Source organism: Osmerus eperlanus, chromosome 20 (genome assembly GCF_963692335.1).
Source record: "Osmerus eperlanus chromosome 20, fOsmEpe2.1, whole genome shotgun sequence".
NCBI classification, from domain to species: domain Eukaryota; kingdom Metazoa; phylum Chordata; class Actinopteri; order Osmeriformes; family Osmeridae; genus Osmerus; species Osmerus eperlanus.
The window spans coordinates 4,011,455-4,034,504 of record NC_085037.1 but is presented as its reverse complement, the minus strand read 5'-3'; the positions used below and the strand labels follow the sequence as shown (position 1 = coordinate 4,034,504).

Here is a 23,050-nt window from a genome sequence, read left to right as displayed (position 1 = left end):
CTCACACACACACACCCACACTCCCTCACACACACACACCCACACTCCCTCACACACACACACCCACACTCCCTCACACACACACACACACCCACACTCCCTCACACACACACACACACCCACACTCCCTCACCCACACTCCCACACTCCCACACTCCCTCACACACACACACCCACACACACACTTCTTAGTGCGTGTCTGCCTATTCCCTTGACTAGCTAATGAGGGGATCCTGGTCTCGGATGAAGACGACAAGTTTTCTTCTGATTCAAAGATGAAAACATGACACGGGAGTTTGATGCGCAGCACGTCCAGCACAGTTCAACAGTCTGACCTTCCAGGCCTGAAATGCTTTAATAACACCTTCTTAAAACATTTGAATAAGCCAAAGATAGACGCTTACAAAACACACACACACACACACACACACACACACACACACACAGGCCTTCTCTCTTATATCTGGCAACTTGACTCGTAGTCCTACCCAGCAGTAATCACTCAAAAATAACGAAGCAAGCTGAAAGATCCAACTGGAATTCCCCGAATAAACTCGCAGCCTAGCAGCCTCCTCCACTGTCCCGCCCCCCCCCCCCCCTTCCTCTCCAAAACTCCAGCCCCCTAGTTCTTCTCTTCTCTGTACACCACCCTCAGCACTCCAGAATCCACTCTGTTGCTCTGTTAATAGCTTAAAGGCAGGGGGAGGGGGGGGGGGGGGCGGGACACACACTCACACAGAATGAGTGAGTGTGTGTGAATATATAAGTGTGTGTGTGTTTGTGTGTGTACATGACTTCAGTGCGTGTGTGTGTGTGTCTCAGGGGCTTCTTTGATGTGGAGCAGGGGCTGTGTGCAGTTTATTACAGTCACTGGGCTATGACAACGCTCATTTCCTCCTGAATAATGGTCGATAAATCAGACAGCACTGCCTCCCGGCTCTAGCCCCGAGAACACTCCTCCTAGGCCTCCTTATCAGCTCTCATCTCACACACACACACACGACAAAGTTCTCTGCATATTACATGTGGCTAGCATGCGTGAAGGACATTACACAGACTTTCACTTTAATAAAGACTCACACACACACACAAGGACACACATACAAACACGCCGATATGCAGACACTGTTCATGAGAAACGTTGTCAGCGAGACGGCGTGACTGAACAGCAGTGCAGATCCAGACTGATAGGGATTCTACAGAGAGACTGTGTGTGTGTTTTAACAAAGGCAGCTAAAAGCAATTTGCTCATGTATCTTTGTTCAATTTCCTGCAGGATCCTTCCACATCAAATGTCTCTTTTCCGGTCGAGGGCAGCGTGTCTAATGTGCTGTGTGTGTGTGTGTGTGTGTGTGTGTACTGTACAGTGTGTCTCCAAAATCCCCTTTGTGTGGTGTGTGCACCTTCTGCAACTAGTGTTTATATTAAGTGCGTTAAGAGTGTCCAGTGTGTGAGTCTGCTGCTGTGGGAAGATCGTGCGTCCATGTCGAGGCACCCGGTTTAGACCGAACAAACCCTTTTTCCGACCCGGCAAAGAGAAGGAAGAGAAAAGAGTCCCGCGCTAGGGGAAAACCCGAGGGCTCCGTCAATCCTCCAGGTCCCATAAGCAAGATGAAACTTTGAGGGCTGTTTGGGAGTGCATCTCTGGCTGCTCATCCTTCCAGGGAGAGCGTTGTGCTCGCAGGACGGATGAGGAGCTGGACTGGGACGGAGGCCGGGACGGAGGCCAGGAAAGCACGGAGACGAATGGTCTCGTAAACATGCTGTTCACACACGCGCGCACACTGGTTCTGTGTCAGGGCTCCACTACGTTCTGCTGAACCCGACAGTCCGGCCAGAGTGTACTCCTGCGGCCGACACACACACACACACACATTTTTCAAGACGCATCACTATATTTCCAATCTCGCTAACCATTTCAGTATTCACAGCCGGCCAACTCGCCTAATCCATATCTGGGACAAGGCAGCACTTTTTAAAAGAGATCATTCAAGTTGCGGGCATGGATAGTGAAAGGGAACTGACACACTGGAGGAGAGAAGCAGATCTCTGAACTAACCCTTAAGATCTGGACAATCCTTCACACAGATGGCTTTGGCTCAAGCGGATTCATACAGGGCATGCAAAACGACACTTTAATGAAACACAAATCAAAAACTAATCAAGGCTATTATATCCTAAAGACTCACTTCTGACCCATAAGAGATCAATGGGGGGAGGGGGGTTAAAAGGAGTCTGACTGTAAGCTCCAACGTGGTGTTTTAACTGGAGGCTACCCACAGCTAATAGCTAACCCTGACTGCCCTGTTGCCACGGTGAGCAGCTCCTCACTGGTTCCTAGTTGTCCTGTTTGTCTTTCTTTTGGGATCCCTCCCGCGTTTTCCTACTTGTTGGACATGAGCAGGCCTCTCCAACATTTGTATTTCTCGGACAGACAGGCAGACAGACAGGCAGACAGACAGACAGGCAGACAGGCAGACAGGCAGACAGATAGACAGACAGGCAGACAGATAGACAGGCAGACAGGCAGTTGGGCGGTCAGCAATTACTGCTATAGGCAGACAGGCAGGCAGGCAGGGTGTCAGTCAGACAGAAAGACAGCGAGAGAGAGAGTGTGTGTGAGAGAGGTGTGGCCTGTCTAAAGCCTGGGCTTCCTGCGGGGTTACTGGCAGCCAGGGGGGGAGAGGCTGGAGGCTGCTCGACCAATCACACTCTCTCTCACACCCTCTCGCACGTGCACAAGCGCCACACCTCCAGCCCAGCACGCGCAAACAACTCGGTTCTCCTTGTGCACGCCCGCAGGCACAGACGTAAACATCGCCTGTGGCCCCCCGCACGCGGACACGCGCGCACACACACGCACTCGCTCTGTCGCCTGCTTCTCTCTGGCAGCGCTGAACCAGGACACGGCATGTTTCGCCTCGGGACAGAGACAGTGGGGGTCTAACAGTGGGAGGCTGTAATACCGAGAGGTACAGCGGGCTTGTATACTTCCTAATCTGCACACTTGTAACACACACACACAAATAATACTGCTCCACTGAGGCTGTGCTGTCTGGTGCGACCCTATTTTTAGAGTATGGGACAGCCTGTCTCTCTCCCTCTCTGTCTCTCTCTCTCTTATTCTCTCTCTAGCTAGAATCTCCCCATGGTTCTCCCCCCTCCCCTCCCCTCCACCGTGAGGACACACTCGACGTATCTCTGTCTTCAGGTCCGGCTCGGGAGGTTTTCCAGCGCGGCGCAGCACTGACAGATTTCCACACTTCCTCGCCCGTGCCCTTTGACCTAGATCCTCGCCTTCAGCCGGGGCCGGGCTCGGCTCGAGCTGCTCCGTCCTGCTGCGGCTCATCACACGCGCGCGCCCGCACACACACGCACGCACACAAAGTCCTTCGATGTTTCCAAAGTTGAGTTTCTCAGTGAGGAACGCGCGTTTCCATTTCCGGCATCTGGCAGGATTGGATCTACACAGGGTGACGGTGTGTGCGTGAAGGAAGTGAGAATGTAGAACTTCCTCTGAAACGTGATACTTTGCCTCACGACTACAGCAGACGTGCATGAGAGAGATCATCACACACAGCAGAGTCCCAACACCAATAAACAATGGCGAGCCGGAGCAAGACAGTTCCAAGCATTTCGAGCCAATTCTGTACTTCTGGTCAACAGCTGAATGGAAAATGGACTAGGTCAGAAGAACCTTCTAGATGTTTACCCTCCTAGACACCTCCCGAGGAACAAGAAAGGGTTTTTCTTTGTTCATCTTCTCAACACGGCTTTGTATTTCGGGGGAAACTAACAGGAGGCTATGAGAAAGAGAGTGGAAGGATGTGTAGGTGTGAGAGTATAGTGACTGGGTGTATGTGGGCGTGCGTGTGACTGTTAGAAAGAAAGACAGAGAAAGACAGAAAGAAAGAAAGAGAGAGAAGGGGAGGTTGATGTTAATTTGTTCTGACCTCCCCGGGGCGATGAGCCCAAGTCAGAGTTCGCCCTGAGGTGTCAGAGAAGAGCTCCAGGCATCAACGCTTCACTTTGTACCTTCAAAACGCATCGCGCCTATAGCTCTGTCATCTTTTACACACACACACACACACACACACACGGCTTCTCCTGCCCCAGATTCTTACTGTCGGTGGCTAGGGTTCCCACTTGTTCTACAGCCTGCGGGACACAAACAAGTACACACACATACGTTGCTCTCTGGCAGCAAGTGATGAACAGGGCCAGTATGAAAACAGGAGAGAATCCCGACACCGCTCCTGACAGGGTTAGGTGGATGGCCTGTGTGCGTGTGTGCATGCGGGTGCATGTGTGTATTAGAGCGGGAGAGATAGAGAGAGGAGGAGGAGAGAGGGGGAGGGAGAAAAACCGAGAGAGATGGAGGTAGAAGGATCGAGAAAGAGCTAAAGGTTATGGTGGAAAGATGAAGGGGGTGCGGTGCATCAGAAGGAAGAGAGGAGCGGGGGGGGAGGAGAGTCGGCCAGGGTACAGAGAGCGGGGGGGGGGGGGGGGGGAGGTGATAAAGAGATGGCGTTGGGAGTTACCCGGTGGGGGCCCCCTCCCTCGGTCAGTCTGCTCCTAGCTAACTCTGTGTAGCCGTGATGGGCTTCCTCTGGATTGATGATGCTGTACGCGCTAATGAGCGCTGGGAATACACGGGGCCTCGCCGCTGGAAGCTATTCATCTGGACCCCCCTTTTCCCTGGAAGTTGTGTTTGCAGTGCGCACGTCTACGCCGTGCGGTGTGTCTCTGAACGCGTGCGTCCAGTGGTTCTGTGTGACACTGAGGGGTGGTATAGGAGTGGGTGACGGTGTATGCGTGCATGTGTGTGTTGCTGTAGGGTGGGGGTGGGGCGTAACGGGGGCGGGCTTCTGTGAACAAAGGCAGTGGCTGACAGACTCATAACGACCTTAACGGCGGGTGACTGGTAAACACACACAGACACACACACACGTACGAACACACACACACACGTACGAACACACACTCACACACCTGCCAATAGCTCCTCTCACAGAGCAGCTTCTAAGGGTTCTCGCCATCCATACTGATGAAGACAGCAGCCAGACATTGTGTGTTTGTGTGTGTGTACCTGCAAGTTCGTACGAGGACTGAACCAAACCCAACTAACCAGGCAGCGGTGTCTGGTCACACTCTGGTCAGTTTTGGGGTTTGTTTACTGGACTGTAGTGTATTGTACTGTATGGGCCCTCTCTTACCATGATAATCCAATCCTATCCCCTGAAGTGATATGTAAAAAAAAAAAAAAAAAAAAACTCCCTCACTGTTTTAGCCACATCTCATGGCTGTAGTGGATGTGTCTGTCTCTCCACTTTGTGATCCACTGAGTTGATGCGTAGCCGGGTGATGTGGAGCTGGTCTCCCACAGCGATGGTGGGGTTGTGACCGAGGCGCTTGGTGGAAGAGGGGAGACGGGTGGGGTCACGGGGGAGAGAGGGGAGGGAAGGGGGGGAGGGAAAGGGGCTCCTCTATTGGGTAGCGGTGGCACGTGGTTATGAGCGGCGTTGGAGGGCGGTGAGTCCCGGTTGCTGAGGCAAACAAAGAGCGCAGAGGCATTGCTTGTGTGCTCTCTCTCTCCCTCTCTCTCTCTCCCTCTCTCTCCCCACCTCTTTCTGTCTCTTTATCCATCTCCACTATCCCTCTCTCTGTCTCTCTCCCGGTCACTCTTGCTGCTGTGGACACCTCTGACCTGTGTGTGTGTGTGTGTGTCTTTGCGGTGTAAATAGGTCAGCCACACGGTACACATGCAGCTTCCATGGCCCGTATCATCATTGCTGTACCTGCCGGTAAAAAGCCAGGCCCCATGCCTACACACACACACACCTTTCATTACTACTGAGCTTGATAGCAACCCCCATGTTGTGACACACACACACACACACACAAAGAAAACCCCAGACACACGCAAGACATGCCCGACCCCCTCACGTTTGTCTCTCCCTCAGACTCCCCCCCATGCTCCGTGCTCCCGAGAGAGAGAGAGAGAGAGAGAGAGAGAGAGAGAGAGAGAGAGAGAGAGAGAGATACGGATCAGGCCGCTGGTGAAGGAGGCCTCTCCTCTTTCCCGATGACAAATTGGATGGGGGAGGTGTGTGTGTGTGTGTGTGTGTGTGTGTGTGTGGGGGGGGGGGGGTGGCGGGTAGGAAGGGAGGGTTAAAAGGTCCTCATAAAAGCACCCCCGAGATTGAGCTGATAGAAGGAATTAGAATGGCCCCGTCGCAGAGACCCGCACACAAAGAGAGCCTCTGGCCAGGAGGAAACCTCCTACTGCCACTTAAACATTTACCTAAAGGCCTTTTATCAAAAAGGCCCACTTAGGCAGCCTATGGGGGTCCTTGTATACCACTGAGAGACGAGACGATTATTCTGTTGGCTGCAAATGTGTCCCTAGGAGTAGATGGCCTCTGAGTTTGTGTGTGTTGGGAGGGGGGTGAGATAAGACCCTTGTATCACATAATGTGCCATCAGGACAACAACATCTCTGATTAATTTATTGTCAAGTGTGACTGTGGGTGTGGGTGAGGGGATGGTGGGTGGACAGAGGGAGACAGAGAGAGTAAGGAACAGCAGTTGAGAATACTCACCCTTCACCCCCTTAACAACATCGACACACTTAGCCGGACAAACTTGGGGCTGGGGGAGGAAATGGCGGTCGCTTCTCTGTCTCAGTATGCTGATGTAGTTACGAGACGTCCCGCCGGACCATCCTCCTTTTCACTCTCCCTCTCTCTCCCTCTCTCTCCCTCTCTCCCTCTCTCTCCCTCTCTCTCTCTCCCTCTCTCTCTCTCTCTCTTGCACACCGCTGACGTAGCCACAGGAGGAGGTGGAGGAGACAAAGGAAGCGAGGGAGCAGAGGGCGGCGGTGGAGGATGGAAAGAAAGAAAAAAAGAAAGAGAGAAAGAGAGAGAGAGAGAGAGAGAGAGAGAGAGAGAGAGAGAGAGAGAGAGAGAGAGAGAGAGAGAGAGAGAGAGAGAGAGAGAGAGGAGGGAGGCTTGGACTGAGGAAAAGTGACGGTGGTGGAGGACAGCGCTGGAGAGGGCTTGAAAAACAAGACAGGGAGATGAAGAGACGCAGATCTACAGAGAGAGAGCACGAGGTTGACCACCCAATAAGACAAAGAGAGAGAGAGAGAGAGAGAGAGAGAGAGAGAGAGAGAGAGAGAGAGAGAGAGAGAGAGAGAGAGGAAGGAGGTTGGCATGTTGTTTTTTTGGTTTGTTTTGGGCCAATTTTTATGAGCTGCTTTAGGCCTTGACCACTCCCTAAGGAGGTGGGGGAGGGTAGGGGGGGAGGGAGGGAGGGACAGTAACTGAAACATAACTCTGGTGCAACAGGGCGGCTGCTCTGACTACTGGTGACTCTATCCAGCAGTCAGCTGGAAGCTGCTGTACATTATGTACAGTACAGAGGTACTCGCACTCAAACATTACAGGCTTCTGGTGATGAACAGGCACAACTGTGTGTGTGTGTGTGCTTTAGCATATGCCAGAGCAGTTAGCTGTGTGTGCTTGAGCAGCCAGCCCTGTGCACATACTGTTTGGTGAGAGGGGTTTGTGCGTGTGCCTCAGGTGTTTTTGTGTCGTGTGCTAAAAAAGAATGGATGCTTTCCCTAAGAGACGGGTTGACACGTCGAAGGCGACGCCCTCCATCCCTGCTCGCCGCCCTGTGCCCGCTCCTCTTCCCCATGTCAGCGGGTCAACATGAAAACAGACACGCACGCACCAGCTCTCTCTCCCAGGGTACAGCCGGGACTCAAGGCAGCCAGCAGGAAGGAAAAGAAGTCCGTCCTCCAGAGTGTTTTTTGGGGCAGAACATCCCCTCCACCTCCTCCTCCTCCCCCGCCCGCCCTCTCTCTCTCTCTCTCTCTCTCCCTCTCTCTCTCTCTCTCTCTCTCTCTCACTCCACGCTCTCGTTCCAACGAGAGCAAAGGTCAGAGTGTGTAACAGAACCGCGGCGAGGAACGCCAGCAGCCTTGGCTGCAGATGCTGCAGCTGCTGTGTGGGGCGCTGGCTGCTGGCCCCCCGTGACTGGAGTCAGCCCATTGTTTTCAGAGAGAGGACCTGAGGGGTCCTCGGATAGTTTGGGTAGGATGGGGCCGATGAGACCTTAAAGTGTTTTAAAGGAGGGTTTGGGGGTGGGTGGGGGTGTACCAGCTGTCGGAGAAGCAAGGAAAACAGGCATGCGCACACACACACCAGGCATGCGCAACACACACAGGCACACACTAATGGGAGACAAGCCCCTCGACGGTGTCAACTGTTCGTCCCTTGCAAGATTTTGCCAGGAGGAGGGAACAGTGATGACTAGCATGATGAAAAACTAACCTGGAACTCCTGGGGGTCCCAGACTGTGTGTGTGTGTGTGTGTGTGTGTGTGTGTGTGTGTACATGTATGTTAGCCACTGGGTGTGTGTGTTAACCCCTCACTGTGTCCGCTGCAGCAGGTGAAGCTGTATGACAAATAAGGTCGGCACAACAAAAGGGATGCCCGACAGTTCATTATTGTTCCAGAACGATTTAGCAAGCTACCACCCTCCACATGGTGAAGATATTACAAAAGTGCTTTTTTCAGGAAGGAGCTAATATGGACATTGACGTTATGAAACAGCTGGGGCAGCCATTTACTGCATGATATGAAAAAAGAGGATATTAAGTTTGTTCAAAATTGTTGCTCAAGGAACTGCAATGCAACAAGATATGCCTTACAGCCAACCAATATCCAAGGGGGCAAGAGGGAGAAGGGAAATGAGGGTTTGAGCGAGGTCCAAACCAATCCGAGTTGGTGATTGTTCTCAGGCAACTAACTTTGCACAACTTCAAAGCCTCACCTCTAACACTGGCCATTTGTCGAACATCCAACTGGTTGAAGTTGGACGTTTGTGGCGTCTGAAGATCATTCAACAATAACAGTGGAGTTAAGGACAGGTACGTCATTTACATCGCGTTCGAATGAAACGATGGCTCGACGATCATTGTCCTTTTCGCGGAGGTGGAATTACACGCCGCTGTGTTGAACGCCAGACTAAATCTCCCATGGCTTCCAGTATCATTGACGCATCTGTTCTTCCAGAAGGCATGCATACCAACATCTGGGATGTTGAGCTACTGTACTTGACGATACGCAGTGTCAAATGTTTATTGAATTAGATGGGGGGGGTTACTTGAAACATGATAACACTGCATCAGCAGAAGTTTTATAGCAGCCTAAATATCTAACAGCTATTTACTCATATTGGACACATTTCTACCTCAGCCTTATTGCTGTAGCACAGTACAAGAGTTGGAGCTGCTGGCTTGAACACTTGTAGATGTTGGGATTCATCACACCCAAACAAGCGCACCACTGAAACCCCGTTCTAACGTTAATAACCTAGTTCTGCCGCAGCCTCCAGGGAGGATGTCTGGTTTTATTGTCTGGTGGAGTCGCAAAACTGCTAATTGAGTCGCGTCTTATTGTGTTTTGAGGTCGATTACAGAGATGTCATGCGTGTCTATATATGGACGGGAGAAAACGGGCGCCAATGCCAAAGCTTACCGGAGTTCTGGAGGATTTTCTGCCTCCTGAGGGTAGAATAACTTAATAGTAGTGGCTTGACACTTGAATAAGTTGCCTTTATATCTACATCGGTTTTGCACTCATTGTATGAAATGTCATATCTGACCATTGTATCCCACAAATAGGGAGTCAGATGGCTTAGCGGTTAGGGAATTGGGCTATTCATCAGAAGGTTGCTAGTTCGATTCTGACCGTGCCAAATGTATATTTACATTACATTTAGTCATTTAGCAGACGCTCTTATCCAGAGCGACTTACGGTAAGTACAGGGACATTCCCCCGAGGCAAGTAGGGTGAAGTGCCTTGCCCAAGGACGCAATGTCATTGGCACAGCCGGCAATCGAACTGGCAACCTTCTGATTACTAGCCCGATTCCCTAACCGCTCAGCCAAATGACGTTGTGTCCTTGGGCAAGGCACTTCACCCTACTTGCCTCGGGGGAATGTCCCTGTACTTACTGTAAGTCGCTCTGGATAATGGCGTCTGCTAAATGACTAAATGTAAATACTGTATACACATCCTGTTCCCCTGACAGGTAGTCCTTAAGCTTTATGTTCCATATTTAATTGTATGGCATACATATCTAGGTGTTCCTTTTCTCAAGGGAAGGGTATAAACAGGAAGGTATAAATCCTTCTTTTCATTTGAAAGGATGAAGGATGGTAGGAGCTATTCCAGAAAGACACTGTCATCTGTTATCTATCCATTTGTTCTCCTCTTATGAACAGTGAATGGCAGGAAGCCAGAAGAGGAATGCCGTCCGGACAGCAAGCCTTGAAACCTGGCGTTCGTCGTGGTCCAATTCTTAAATGAGAACACCTCAATATTGATGTCTGGGAAGAGTAATTTTAGATCAAATATATTGGAATTACTTTGCATTACCGGGCGAAGAGATGAATGCCGTAATGAAAACGGGCCCAGGGAAACAAGTCCCAGTGTGGTCATGTGGGGTTCGGAGGAACTCTCAGTGTGACATATTCTGACGCCAGCAACTGGAAAGCACCGCACTTAAAAAGACTTCCCCTATTCTCTCCTCCTCCTCCTCCCACCCCTTCAGACAATCTCTCCCTCTCTCCTCCAAATGAGCCCATCTCTGTTTTAATTCATAAAGGCGGTCAGATGATCTGACGGGGATCAGTAAAAAATGGGTTTAATGCAATTAGACATTACAAAAACCTTGTGTGTGGGGGTTGATCTTTCTTTCTTTTATGGGACACACTCAGGCGGGTTGATGGATCGTGTGTCTGGATGTCTTTGCCCCTACCAGAACATGAAGAGCCCTGCACACAGCCCAAGGGGGAGGTGGAGGGGAAGTAGGAATCCGAACACCTTTTGTTGATCCAAAACGCAGCCTCCTGTGAGACCTCTGTTCTCTTGTTTTCTGCAAAGTGGAGTCCTACTAAGAGGACCATTTAAGTCTACTCATTTCTACTCATTAGTGAGCTCATTGTGTTGGCAGTGTGACACACACATACATACACGCCCAGATTGCTTCATCTGCGGGCGAACACAATGCACGTTCGTCAATAAAATCAATCAAAGATTTCACAGTTGCAGCCTTACTTATCGGTTAATTAGTCCCACAACTACATGTGTACATGTGTTTGTGTGTCTGTGTGTGTTTCTGAAAGTCTGAGTGCATGTGCCCGTGCAAGATAGTGGGTTATGGATTTGGGAGATTTGCCCTCAGGCACCACAAAGCGTAAACACTGCCCTCCTGGAGAGGGAGACTTTGAGGCCAGCTCCGATAAAATCAGGTGGGGGACGTGGACATAATGAACCATGACAGAATCCCATAGGAGAGCAAATATTTTCACGTCCATTCCAGGAAGGACGTTGAGGCATATGATTGATTCATTTATGGATTAATGTCTTTGTCACTGCCAAACCTGGCTTTGCCTACGAGTCTGCTGCTACTCCCCTGACAGTCATAAAAACCCAAATGCTGGAAATGCAACAGTCTAGTGTTATTTATTCGATCAATAAATGTAAATCGATTTTTTGCTGATGGCTTCAAAATGAATGTCTAGTGCAGTAAGTCAATTTTCAATGTGTTCACCGCCTTGGTAATTGCCATGAGAATTTCCCAAGGTATTCATATGGTTATAGATATCCTATCAATTGAACATACACAAAAATGTTTGATGAACAGATTACTTTCTTTTTCCACAACTTAGGTGGGAGAACAAATCAGTGGTTGAGCCAGGAAGGCGTGTCTAAACGGTACACAAACATAACAGTTCGTGGCTCGGCAACAGGCAATGGGTTCATGGTGGATCAAAGATGATTGTCTGAGCCCTGACTGCTATAATCCAGAGTTGAAAAGCTCTCTCTCTCGTGCTCGCTCGCAAACATTCAACACACTTTAATGAAATTGGCAATTTGCATATAAATTCCAAGACATGGGGTCGGCCCTGCAGCCGTCCCAGGTGGTCTTGCTCTCGGCTGGCTGGACGTGCGAGATTGGAAGGTTCTGGAATCCCTTGTGGAAATGCGACCATTGTTGTGGGATGAAAGAGATTGGAGTCTTTGGCAGGCTGCCGCTGGTCCTACTCTTCAGTAAATCAGACACTGTCAGAACTCCCAGATTAAGGTCCTAATCCTCATTTTCAACAGGCTGCTTGCACAGAGTTGCGATCAAGTTGAGGTATTCTGATCCATGGTTACAGATACTGTATGGATGCCATGTTCACATTAAGACTCCAATCGACCAAATTCTCAAACAAAAGCTGGTCTGTCTTTCAAAGTTGTCATATTAAACGTGGACTACATTTACATTGTGACTTAAAATCATGGAGTCTCTCCCTGACTGAAGATCTCCAGTCCTTTATGCTCCCGGTGTTAATTTTGTAATGTATGTAGTTCAGTCATTTCTCTACATGCGGAGAAAGACATAAAAACATGCTGGCTTGCATACTGCAAAATGCGACCATGCAGCAGGACATCCTGGTATCTTTGGCATACGGCATTTGACATACTACGTAGTGGGACATACTCAATCTTTTCATGGCAATACTATATAGTATGGTAGTATGGGTGTTGGGACGCACCCTGTGTATGTTGTCTAAGAGAGATACATGTCTATATTTGTTCTTCATTAGCAACTTAGGTGGCATGAAAAAAATGAAAAGCCGAGGAGTCAGGTGGCTGAGCGGTTAGGGAAGCGGGCTAGTAATCAGAAGGTTGCCAGTTCGATTCCCGGCTGTGCCAAATTACGTTGTGTCCTTGGGCAAGGCACTTCACCCTACTTGCCTTGGGGAGAATGTCCCTGTACTTACTGTAAGTCACTCTGGATAAGAGCGTCCGCTAAATGACTAAATGTAAAATGTAAATGTACCCATTTGACAGCTGCCTTAGACAAGAGCAACATTATTCAACACTATTTAAGACAACCGCTATTCTGTTTACTCCGTATATTTTTATCAATCCCTGCACAAACAATCTGATCCAGTCTTCCAGAAAATGTTACTCTTTGCTCTGTTGGAGCAAATCTTACTTGAAAATAGGAAAACATTGACTGTGTAAACCACCCGTGTCCAATCAGATAAGAACACTGTGATTTGGAGAGAAAGAGAAAGAGGGAGAGAGAGAGAGAAAGAGGGACAGAGAGAGAGAGAGGGACAGAGAGAAAGAGAGAGACAGAGACAGAGACAGAGAGAGAGCTAGCGAAAGCTGCGGCCTGGCTGGTGGGCCTCTAGACCTTGAAGCTATACAGAGAAAAGAAAGAAAGAGAAAGTGAGAGAGAGAAAGGAGCGGTCGGAAGCTTCCAGGTGGTAATCATATTCTTTCTAAACTTGCCATCTCCAACCGCCATCATATTCCCAGGAGCACTGCTTTCCCCCCTCTTTCTCTAGCAAGTGCTAAACTGCTTCACTCCTCTCTCTGCTGAGCAAGCTTTTTGTTCCGATTCCACATTCAAGTCGCGGTCGCTTGTGACCCCCCTCTCCCCTTTGCTCCTGTTTTGAAATCTGTCCCCGTCGGCACGGCCTGTGGCATGGGCGCAGACGCACCGGCGTGCAGGAAGGAGAGGGGACTTCATGTGTTCATTGAAAATGCAACTTGATCGAGAAAATGATACAGCCACGAGGAACCGAAAGGATCGTGGCTTTGTTCCGTTTCTGCCGGTTGGTCTCTGAGCTGGATCGTACGACACGTCACTCAGCACTGAGATCACTTGCCACCTCACACGAGCTGCAAAAACACAAACCCAGACAAATAAGCAAGTCTGAGGTATGGATGCAATTGATGGAGCGCTTTCCTTTTTCAGTTGAAGCGTTAATCGCCTACTTGCAGTTCCCAGAAATCAACATTTTCCTTATTTAAGTCTGGGCACTTTTTACAAGGCGAGACTGAAGACCAAAGGCATCGGCTTCATTTAAAAAGTGCATCTTGAGGAATTCCACACTCTAAACCTTGAGCATGAACATCAGTTGTGGTTGTTCTGCTTAAAATAAAGAAAAGTGTTTTGTTTATTTCCCCTTCAACTATACTTCCCATCCCCTGCTTGCAATTACTTTCTAAAAAGCCATTTATCAAATTCAGAGCCCTTCATTTCCACCAGAGGACTTGCCAGCTCTTGTTACAATTGGCAGTTTCCTGCTATGGGAATAAACAGTAGAACCTTAGCCGGTTCAAACTATGGAGGAAAAACTGGACATCCATCAGCCACACTGGAGAGCGACTGAGCAAGCTATAAGTGGTTGTGAAATAAACAAATTGTAGCTTAAATCCTCCTTCGCGAGCAGTCCCATATGCTGACAGAGTAGGCTCACTAATATATCTACGTATATATTTCAGCAACTGTTTTCTCAGGGAATTTCCCTTAATGTCGGGGGAAAGAATAGGTCAATCATCATATTATGTAGTGTGTATTGATTTTGGAGCGAGATTCAACAGCATGCTCTTGTGCTGGAGCTGTAAACAGATAGTGCTATTTGATATAATAATGAGCTACAGAATAGCTGACAAGAGGCTGAAATGCCATCTACACGCTCCCATTGAGGTCTGGACAATACGTGTGTTTTTCTTGATTTTGTCCCCTAATTGAAAGGAGTCTGTGGAACAAGTTCCTGCTGAGGTGGAAATCCCCATCGTGTCTGGATTACTGCGGGCCTCTGAAACGACCCAGGGCTTTCTGCTAAATCACAGGAGCAACAGGGAACTTTGAAGGCGCAAATAGGAACCTCAAGGTCATAGACCTCTAGGGAGCTGATTCCTAAATCCTCCAGCACTTTTTACTCCTTCCGTTTTCCTTTTCCCCCTTTCTCCTTCTTCACTTGTGTTCGGTCTCTTTCTGGTCTCTCGTACGCCACCCTCCCTCCCGTTATCCATTCTTTATCATTTGTTTCTTTCACCCTCTCTTTCACTCCAATGTCCATTACAAATAAACTTTACTCTGTAGTTGGTACCCCCCCCCCCCCCCCCCCCAAGCAACAGCACTGAAATTGGTCACAGGTGTGTGACAGGATGGAGTAATGGATCTTAATCTCAAGGCAATACCGGCCTAGATACAGAGGTCACCACTGAGGCTATACCAGAACACCAGTATGGGAACGTGAACCATTTTTTGGCAGTTGTATTGTAAGAATGACCCTAGTTCATTTATCAGCCTGGATGTGAGGCAAATGTAAAAAAAACAAAAAGTATTTTTACAACAAGGTGTTCTGGATTATGCTTGTCAGACATGATGGAACAACCCAACCAGTTAGAATGACAAATGAAAAACGCTTGTCAAGATATGCAGAGAACATCTCCCACTGATAGCTGTGCTGTTATGCTCATCATCATTGCAGTAAGAGGATGGACAACTCCAACCATTGGAGAATGTTCACTGAAAACAAACCAGAAGAAAAGAAAATGAAGTGAACTGAGATTAGGTCTAAACATGTCCAACAAAAACACAATATTTGCGTGGGTAGTAATGACAACGTATTTCTTTTTTTAACTTCAGAGGAGAAAACCCATTCACATCTAACTTCTCTATCTTTGACATCGTGTCCACTCCACACACAAAAGGTGAATGTAGCAGGCACCGGTTGCCTGTTGAAGCAGGCTGATGTTTCATGGGGTGAAAACTAAATCAACCAGATTTAGTTCAGTCTTGAAGGCAAGATCGGTATGCTATTCAAAACTAGCAATTTTGGCTTGAGTTTGAATGAATTCAAACCAAAATATCCCACACCCTCCCTTCAAAGCCATTCCCCCAAAACACATGAACTCGCTGCCTGACTACTGCCGGGAGGTAGGTAGACAAACAAGTGGCCCATTGCATTCGATCCTGATGCCATCCAATTATTAAGTCCGGTCCAAACTAAATGATTAATGATTGGTTGTATTTATTACAGTCCTGCGACGCCCGTAGATATTGGATTGATTTAATTTTACTGTCAAACCTTTAGATTTATTTGTTGCTATCAGGATGTGAATTTATTTACAAAATTATGTCAAAAAGTGCATCTCAACAACATTACTGACCCTGCCTTTAAAAGTTGTGTATAATTAAATCTGGAACAACAATGGAAGAACCACAACCAGCGCTTTCTCCCTTTTCAGGACGTTCTTTGAATGTTCAAGGACATCCTCACAGTACAAAAAACATGTTCCAGGCTCTCTCTCCCTTCATATGCAGTCAGTTTAATCTTGATACTTGTCAAAATCTAAGTACACTGCTTAGGAAAAGGGAGAAAAATATAACAGGAATGAACATGTTAGAGGGGCACAGAAACTCGTAGAATACTATACTCCACATGATAATACAGCCTTTTTGAGCCAACATACTACAGCAGTTCTGAAAGCCTTTGTATTAGTGACTAGATTCAACCCTGAGTGGAGGGTAACACCATTATCTCACACAAGTCTGTTTAAGGACCTTCAGAAGGTTCTGAGATGATGGTGCCTTGGGTCAGTCTCAACCTAAAGCTATACAGCAGTGTCCACTCACTATTTGGAGAAGATAATATAATGCTGAACAAATTATATCATCGAAGGGATATGCAGGATTTGGAGGATTAATAGCAAGTCATCCTTGAGTGGAAAGTAACAAGCTTAACTCGTGCACAGCTGTTCAGATAGTCGATAGACCATTCCGGAATCATTATTAAATGTAAATTATATCCGCAGTGAAATGCAAGGGGCTTATTACTAAATGAAACATCTTTCTGCTATGCAATAAATTAATTCTCATGAGAGATGTGAGAGATGAGACATGGGAAATGAAGTCGAATCAATAATGAATCAACATAGAAATATCAAATCTAAACTATCGTAAAATATTGTGATCAAGTTGGTATTATCCGATCTAGTCCCCATCCCAGCTATAGAAGAATTTATGTCCAGTGTGGCTCAATAACTGAAGACACTTCACAATGGATTAGTGTTTTCCCATTTAATGGTGAAAAAGTGTGTCCTTCCTTTATTAGATAGCACTTTGCTGCCATGTATTCACATTTAATTACTGTCAAGCTGGGGCCTCAGAGAGCCATTTGTGCTGACCTAAGACAGACAACCATAGTGGCGTGAGTTTTTGGATGTACCTGAGAGAGAACATCATGCTAGACGGGTGTGCATGTATACCACACCGCAGTAACATTTTATGTGTTTACTTGGCGACTGTGGCTATAATGCTTGATACCATCAAGATAGTGAGTTAACCTCGGGCATACGTCAATAAAATATGCATGTAAATGTCATGTTTTGCTGCACACATACTACTCACCTCAGAGGGCTGGATGTCATCCTATCGAAAAGGTTGGGCAGGCGATTAAAAAAAGACGTTAGCTAGCTGACGAAGCTTATGTTCCATCTTTAGGGATTGGCGTTTTGTGTATTGGAACACACTTTGATCTTACGACCCAGGCGGAGATCGGTGCCAGGTTAGCAGTTTTTAAATTGGTGCACCACTCCGAGGCAATATAAATGTGATGAAGATAAATCGCTAGACTTAATGTGGGTCAATGCGTTTGATCATCTCTACGGTTTGCGATCAGATGCAACTCAGATATAGGAATGCAGCCATATATTGAATTTAGCGTGGTATTACACTGACACAGTCACTGAATCGACGTGTTACGTGCAATTGTATACTTTAAGCCACGTGCGATATTCGACGGCCTATAGATGGTAATATCAGATCAAGCAAAAAGATTGGATCCTAACATTATAGAAAATACCCATATGTTGACCCAGTTTCGCAAAGTTGCATCCCGTGTGACCTCATTAAAAATCTGAGCCAGGATCCCTTGAGCACATCCTGTGACGACTGGAAGCCCTGTTGCCACGCTCGTCTTACCTGGCATGGGGCACGTCGATGCTGCAGGACACCACTTTGCGCTTCTGCTCCAGCAGGGACACGGAGCGAGGATGCTCCCTGTCCGGAGGCTCCATGGGGCGGCCCGGGCGCCTGCCATTCTCTACCCGCAGCTCCTCCGCCGCCTCGGGGCTCAGGGAGCACACGTCTGCCCTCTGGACGTCCGGGACCTGGGTCTGTGGAGCCCCGTTACTGGAGGTGTGCTGTGGGTGGAGGAGGAGACGAAGCAGAAAAAGGGTTTGCGTCGGTTAGTGGCATACAGTCTATGTACGCACACACACACACACTCCTGTGACATCCTGAACACCCAGACAAGGAGGCCTGAAAAGACCTAACCCCGTCTGTGCTGTGGGAAACTAAACACATCCCTCAGTCTCATGTCTCATGACTGCCGCAGCAGAAAGGCCAGCGCCATGCCAGGCTGACCCACTGGAGGGCCAGCGCCGACAGAGCGACAGAGAACGAAGCGAGCGGCGTCGTTTGTGATCTAGATCATTATCTCAGAGAGCTGGAACATGATTAGCTCTGCTTGAGACAGAAAAAATGCAACACCCCGTCAATAAAGCACACACACACACACAACGCAAGTACAGACTCCAATTTTCTCATCAGGTTTACGACATGACGGAACATCATCTATAAAACCAGGTTAAAACAGCAGGTTAAACATCTCAGGGGGTTAAGAAGAAAGAAAAGACTGAGAAAACCGACTCCAGTCAAAGAAAACAAGATGAATATCTGACCAAAGGAAGACGGACTTCTATGTGACCAGTTATTTGACCAAAACCAATCTCTGTTTACTCTTCCCACAACGGCACGAATGTTGGTGTTTTACATCGCCAGGAAATTGAAAATTGTGACAAATTGGTCGTGAAATGTACGTTCTGTCTGTCATAGCAATAACAATATCCCACTCAACAACTGGACTGGAACAAATCTTCCATGGAGACAATAACTTGTTTGAATTATTTTCTTGACTCTCTCTTCCACACACACACACACACACACACACATCATGTATACACATGCATACACACTCTCCAGTGTCATAGGGATTTCTCTCGTGTTTGGATGGAAGGTCATTTCAGTCTCCCACTAACCATACAACCATATCTGAATCCAAATCCACAGGCAGATGAATCTCAGGCTGTTGATTCAAATGTCAAACCGTGCGTCGAGCAGAGAAGAACATCGATTCCTTCACTCATTTCTTCACCCGTGTCGTTTACAAACGGTTCAAGTTCCCTTTCATCTTGGTACAAGGATTTCTGTCTAATGATATTGTGAAGGTTACAGACACCCACCCACCCATTTCCAATTGAAAGCCTACAAGCTTATCACTGTAGATCTGACCATATTTAAATTGAGGGTGTGTCAACTCTATGTAGTCTAAAAATACATTTGTATAACAAGCATAACAAAATAAAAGTATCTAACCACGGCATGTCATGTTATCATGATGCAATGGTTGGTATTGTGGTCTGTCCTTCAAACAGGCAGTGGTTGAAAGGTATGGGTGATTACAGTTATTGTTGTGTGTTGTAAGAGACGTACATGTTAATTACTCCCTTCACATGACAACATCAGGCCAAATATTAGGATCCCAGGCTGTGACCAAAGGAATCCTTTACTTTGTAAATGTCCTGAGCCATGCCTCTAGTAATGAATGGCGTGCCTCGACTATGCTGTTGAATGCATTTGGTGCGCGCACACACACGCACGCACACGCACACACAAAGCCAGACAGTCAACCCCACATGACCACTCCACCAACAAAGGGGCACAAATCTAATCTTGGCAGCACCCGCTATCAACAACATGCTAATATATTTGTTCGACCATCCGTTGTAGTCCTGCCAGTCCTGCTGCTGTAAGCCAAACCGCTCACTTCAACTCCCAACAGCCACGCTGCCTTGTTTTGTAGTCCAATGGCCGCCTCAACAAAAAACAATAACAACAACAGAGGTGGTATCGGCAGAGCCCCTCCCTACCACCACCTCCTCCCTCTCTCACAACCACAAGTCAACAAGTGGCCCCACTCCACCCCACCCACTCATTTGGCATTCTGGGCAGGGTTCCAGGGTACCAGATTCTTAAAGCCTGCCCCGCTATCAAAGAGTTGCGCTTTGTTACGACGACTGCACGGCAGCTGGTGGCGTATCTGCTTCTCCCCTCTTTAAATTTCCCATCCTTGGCTCATACACACACACACCAACGGACACACACACACCCAGATACGCAAGCAGGCACACACATAAGCGTGGACACACATACACACACACACTTCCTCACTCACTACATCTTGCCTTGTAACTTTCAAAAGGGAGTGAGCCAGACTAGCAGACATGTCTTTCACGCTGTCAGAGTGCATCTTTTGTATGAGCTAAGCTGCCGTTGTTGTGCCAATAAGAGCAATACGGCTATTGAACAAGCTGGTCGTGCCTCGTTGCCTGGTAGACCCTGTTATGACATACAGCACTTGTGTATGACGTACTTGCATCGCTCCTTAGAACTCCACTCCACCGTTTCTCCTTTGTCTCCTCACTTGCCACTCTGCAGTTCACATGTAGATCACAGTGTGATATTTTGCCTGCTAGATAATTCCCCTCTCATCCCTCGAGTAAGTGTACCCCTGTTGCCGAAGCTGGGGATTTCAAAAAAGGCAGTTGAGGATTCTGTGACGTAACTCAAATCGCTCGGTGATCATGGGACAATGAAGATGTTTTGGAATCTCCCCGTGCCCATCAGCCCACGCATGAAACTAAATCCATGTTGGCACAATAACACAGGCGATACGGTGACAGCTTTTAATGTGCCGTTCGGAGATGACATGAAGGATTACTGTAGCAGCCCCCGACTATACTGTGGCGCATCCGAAATAAGGCGGTGAGGACCACTGTTGTTCAACCAGTTGGTCACATGCACCCCCCCCCCCTCTATCCCCAGAGAGCTATGTTTTCATCAAGGCTGGACTGCTCTCTCGCTCGCTCTCTCTCTCTCTTTCTTTCTCTCTTCTTTTTCTGAAGCCATGTGACAAGCTGCAACTTTGAAATGGAGGCAATTAGGTCATTCATATTAGAATATGTCTGGGAACTAGGCATGAGTATCAACTAATATGCCTTTAATCAGAATTTGTATACATTAAGGATGAATGGGGGGGGATTAACGAGGGGCTGATCTATGCAAACAATGGTCTCATTATGAATATAGGTAAAGGTATCAGCAATATTTTTTACATTTTGGCTTATTACAGCATATTGCCGATAAGGTGGATATGGTTAGAATCACTATCACATTCACAAACTCATGCTGTGTAAAAATACTGGACCTGCTCATTACATCAACACACAGTCCAAATTGCTGCAGCGAGTGTTTGTTTGCACACACCCACTAGGTCAGATAAACATTGCGCAGGCCCGTATCAGGATGATTCAGACGCTATCCCTTTGTCCCATATTTATTGCAAAAACATCGTCAGTCCCATTTTTGACATTTGGCATGCAACCAAATCATCACTAGCTGCATCTTTCTTAATAACATTGTCTTTGTCACTGTCTAAACTGTCGAAAACCGTTTCATCAACAGCAGCGGCGCACAGTAACCAGCTCGATGGCTCTGTGCACGAAGCGGTTAAACGCTGCAAAACACCGCACAACAAAAACAGACCGCTCTTTCGCGCCGCTCACTCATCCACGCACACACACCTTTAAGCTAGACTTTAGGGGTCCTTTTGCAGTCGTTTGGTTGAACCCCACGGCAATCTCGTCCTCTGAAAATTCTTTCAGGCTTCCGTCTTGCAGAAGCACCGTGTAGACACTTCGCCGGGGTCCGGTCAAGACGTCTCTGTTTTCTTGCTTGACAGCCTGGACCACTCCTGTCAGCGGCGTCCCGTCATCCGTCGGACTCGGCGCATAAACGCGGCTTCCGAGGATAGAACGTTTCACTAAACGCCTAGTATGCATAGCGATAAACCGTTACACCAACTTTGAAGCGTCAACACGTCGATTTGTAACGATGCACGTCAAATTGGAATTGATAGCTAAATAAGGACGAGAAAAACACGAAACCGCAGAGGATAGACTATGCGCTCCAGCAGACCTTGCCAAATGTTAGAAAGCGACAACATATTCAGATAACGACACAACCAACAACACCTCGGTATAGCCTACACGGTATTCGAAAACAAAAATGTATGGAAATGCAACTAGCAAAGATACACTAGTAACGATTCATTTTTCGCTAAACAACCGCTTCATCCAACCGGCTACCGATCTTTCTTCCTTCGACCTGTTTGTTTTCCTCACTGTTCCCCGCGAGCTCGCGACATGAAAGGAAACCACGGAGCGGCTTAAATTATCGGACCGACAATGACATTTGTACACTATTCCTCAAAATAAGCAAACAACGGCCTAAAACTGTAATACTCCACACAAAACAAACAACACGGTTAATAGTCATTGATTGGGAAAAATACCCCACTAACATTGCGTATGATACGACGACATTTACTGACACTGTCGAGTGTGGCGACTCCGAATCCATATACTTCGAAATCCAGTCCATATGCAGCTCCCATGAGCCAGTGCCTCTACCGGCGGAATGCTGCCTGTAAACATGTGCGGTCTAGCGGCCGACGCGAGCATCCCATTGGTCGACAGAGCACACGCCTCCACTAGCTTACGTTCTTTTTTTCTGTGTCAGTTTCCCTCCAACAGAAAAGTAACGCAGGCCGGGAAGGAACTCGATTCAAAACAATGACGCAAGGATAGAGAACAGGAACCAAGAGGGAGGGGTCTGAAAGAAAGAATGAAAAAGAATGAAATAATACAACCTGACCATGAGTTGTTGGGGGTCAGCAACAGTGTTTTTTGTTATTTACCTAAATAGGAGAAGCCATGTTTGATTGGTCATCCTATTGTCCATCTTTTGTTCACCTATTTGGTTACATAATTATGTGTCATTATGTGACAGGGACATCACCACTCATTTGTATTTAACGGCTTTGCTAGGCTACTAGAGACTATATGCTACTAATCGTAATATAAATGTTGAGATTATATTTATAATTTCATAATTTTGCTGTGCAAAATTTCTAATTTTTATTCTTTTAGATTTGTTTAGATTCTTACCAACAGAAAAGTAGAGCCTGTGTGTGTCTAACAACTATATTTGAAT

At 47.5% G+C, this 23,050-nt stretch overlaps 1 protein-coding gene across 2 annotated transcripts in view; it reads right to left on the bottom strand.

Moving 5' to 3' along the window:
- Positions 1-22,420, bottom strand: part of znf704 (zinc finger protein 704) — a 34,746-nt gene extending 12,326 nt beyond the window's left edge. Inside the window, exons 1-2 of one of the 2 annotated variants that reach the window (XM_062486968.1) lie at positions 21,580-22,420; positions 17,858-18,078 (exon numbers count right to left, since the gene is read on the bottom strand). In XM_062486968.1, the coding sequence (XP_062342952.1) occupies positions 17,858-18,078; positions 21,580-21,837 (479 nt within the window). In that variant the 5' untranslated portion in view covers positions 21,838-22,420. The remainder of the gene's footprint in view (positions 1-17,857; positions 18,079-21,579) is intronic. The other variant, XM_062486967.1, reaches the window with a different exon arrangement.
- Between the last annotated feature and the right edge of the window lie 630 nt (positions 22,421-23,050).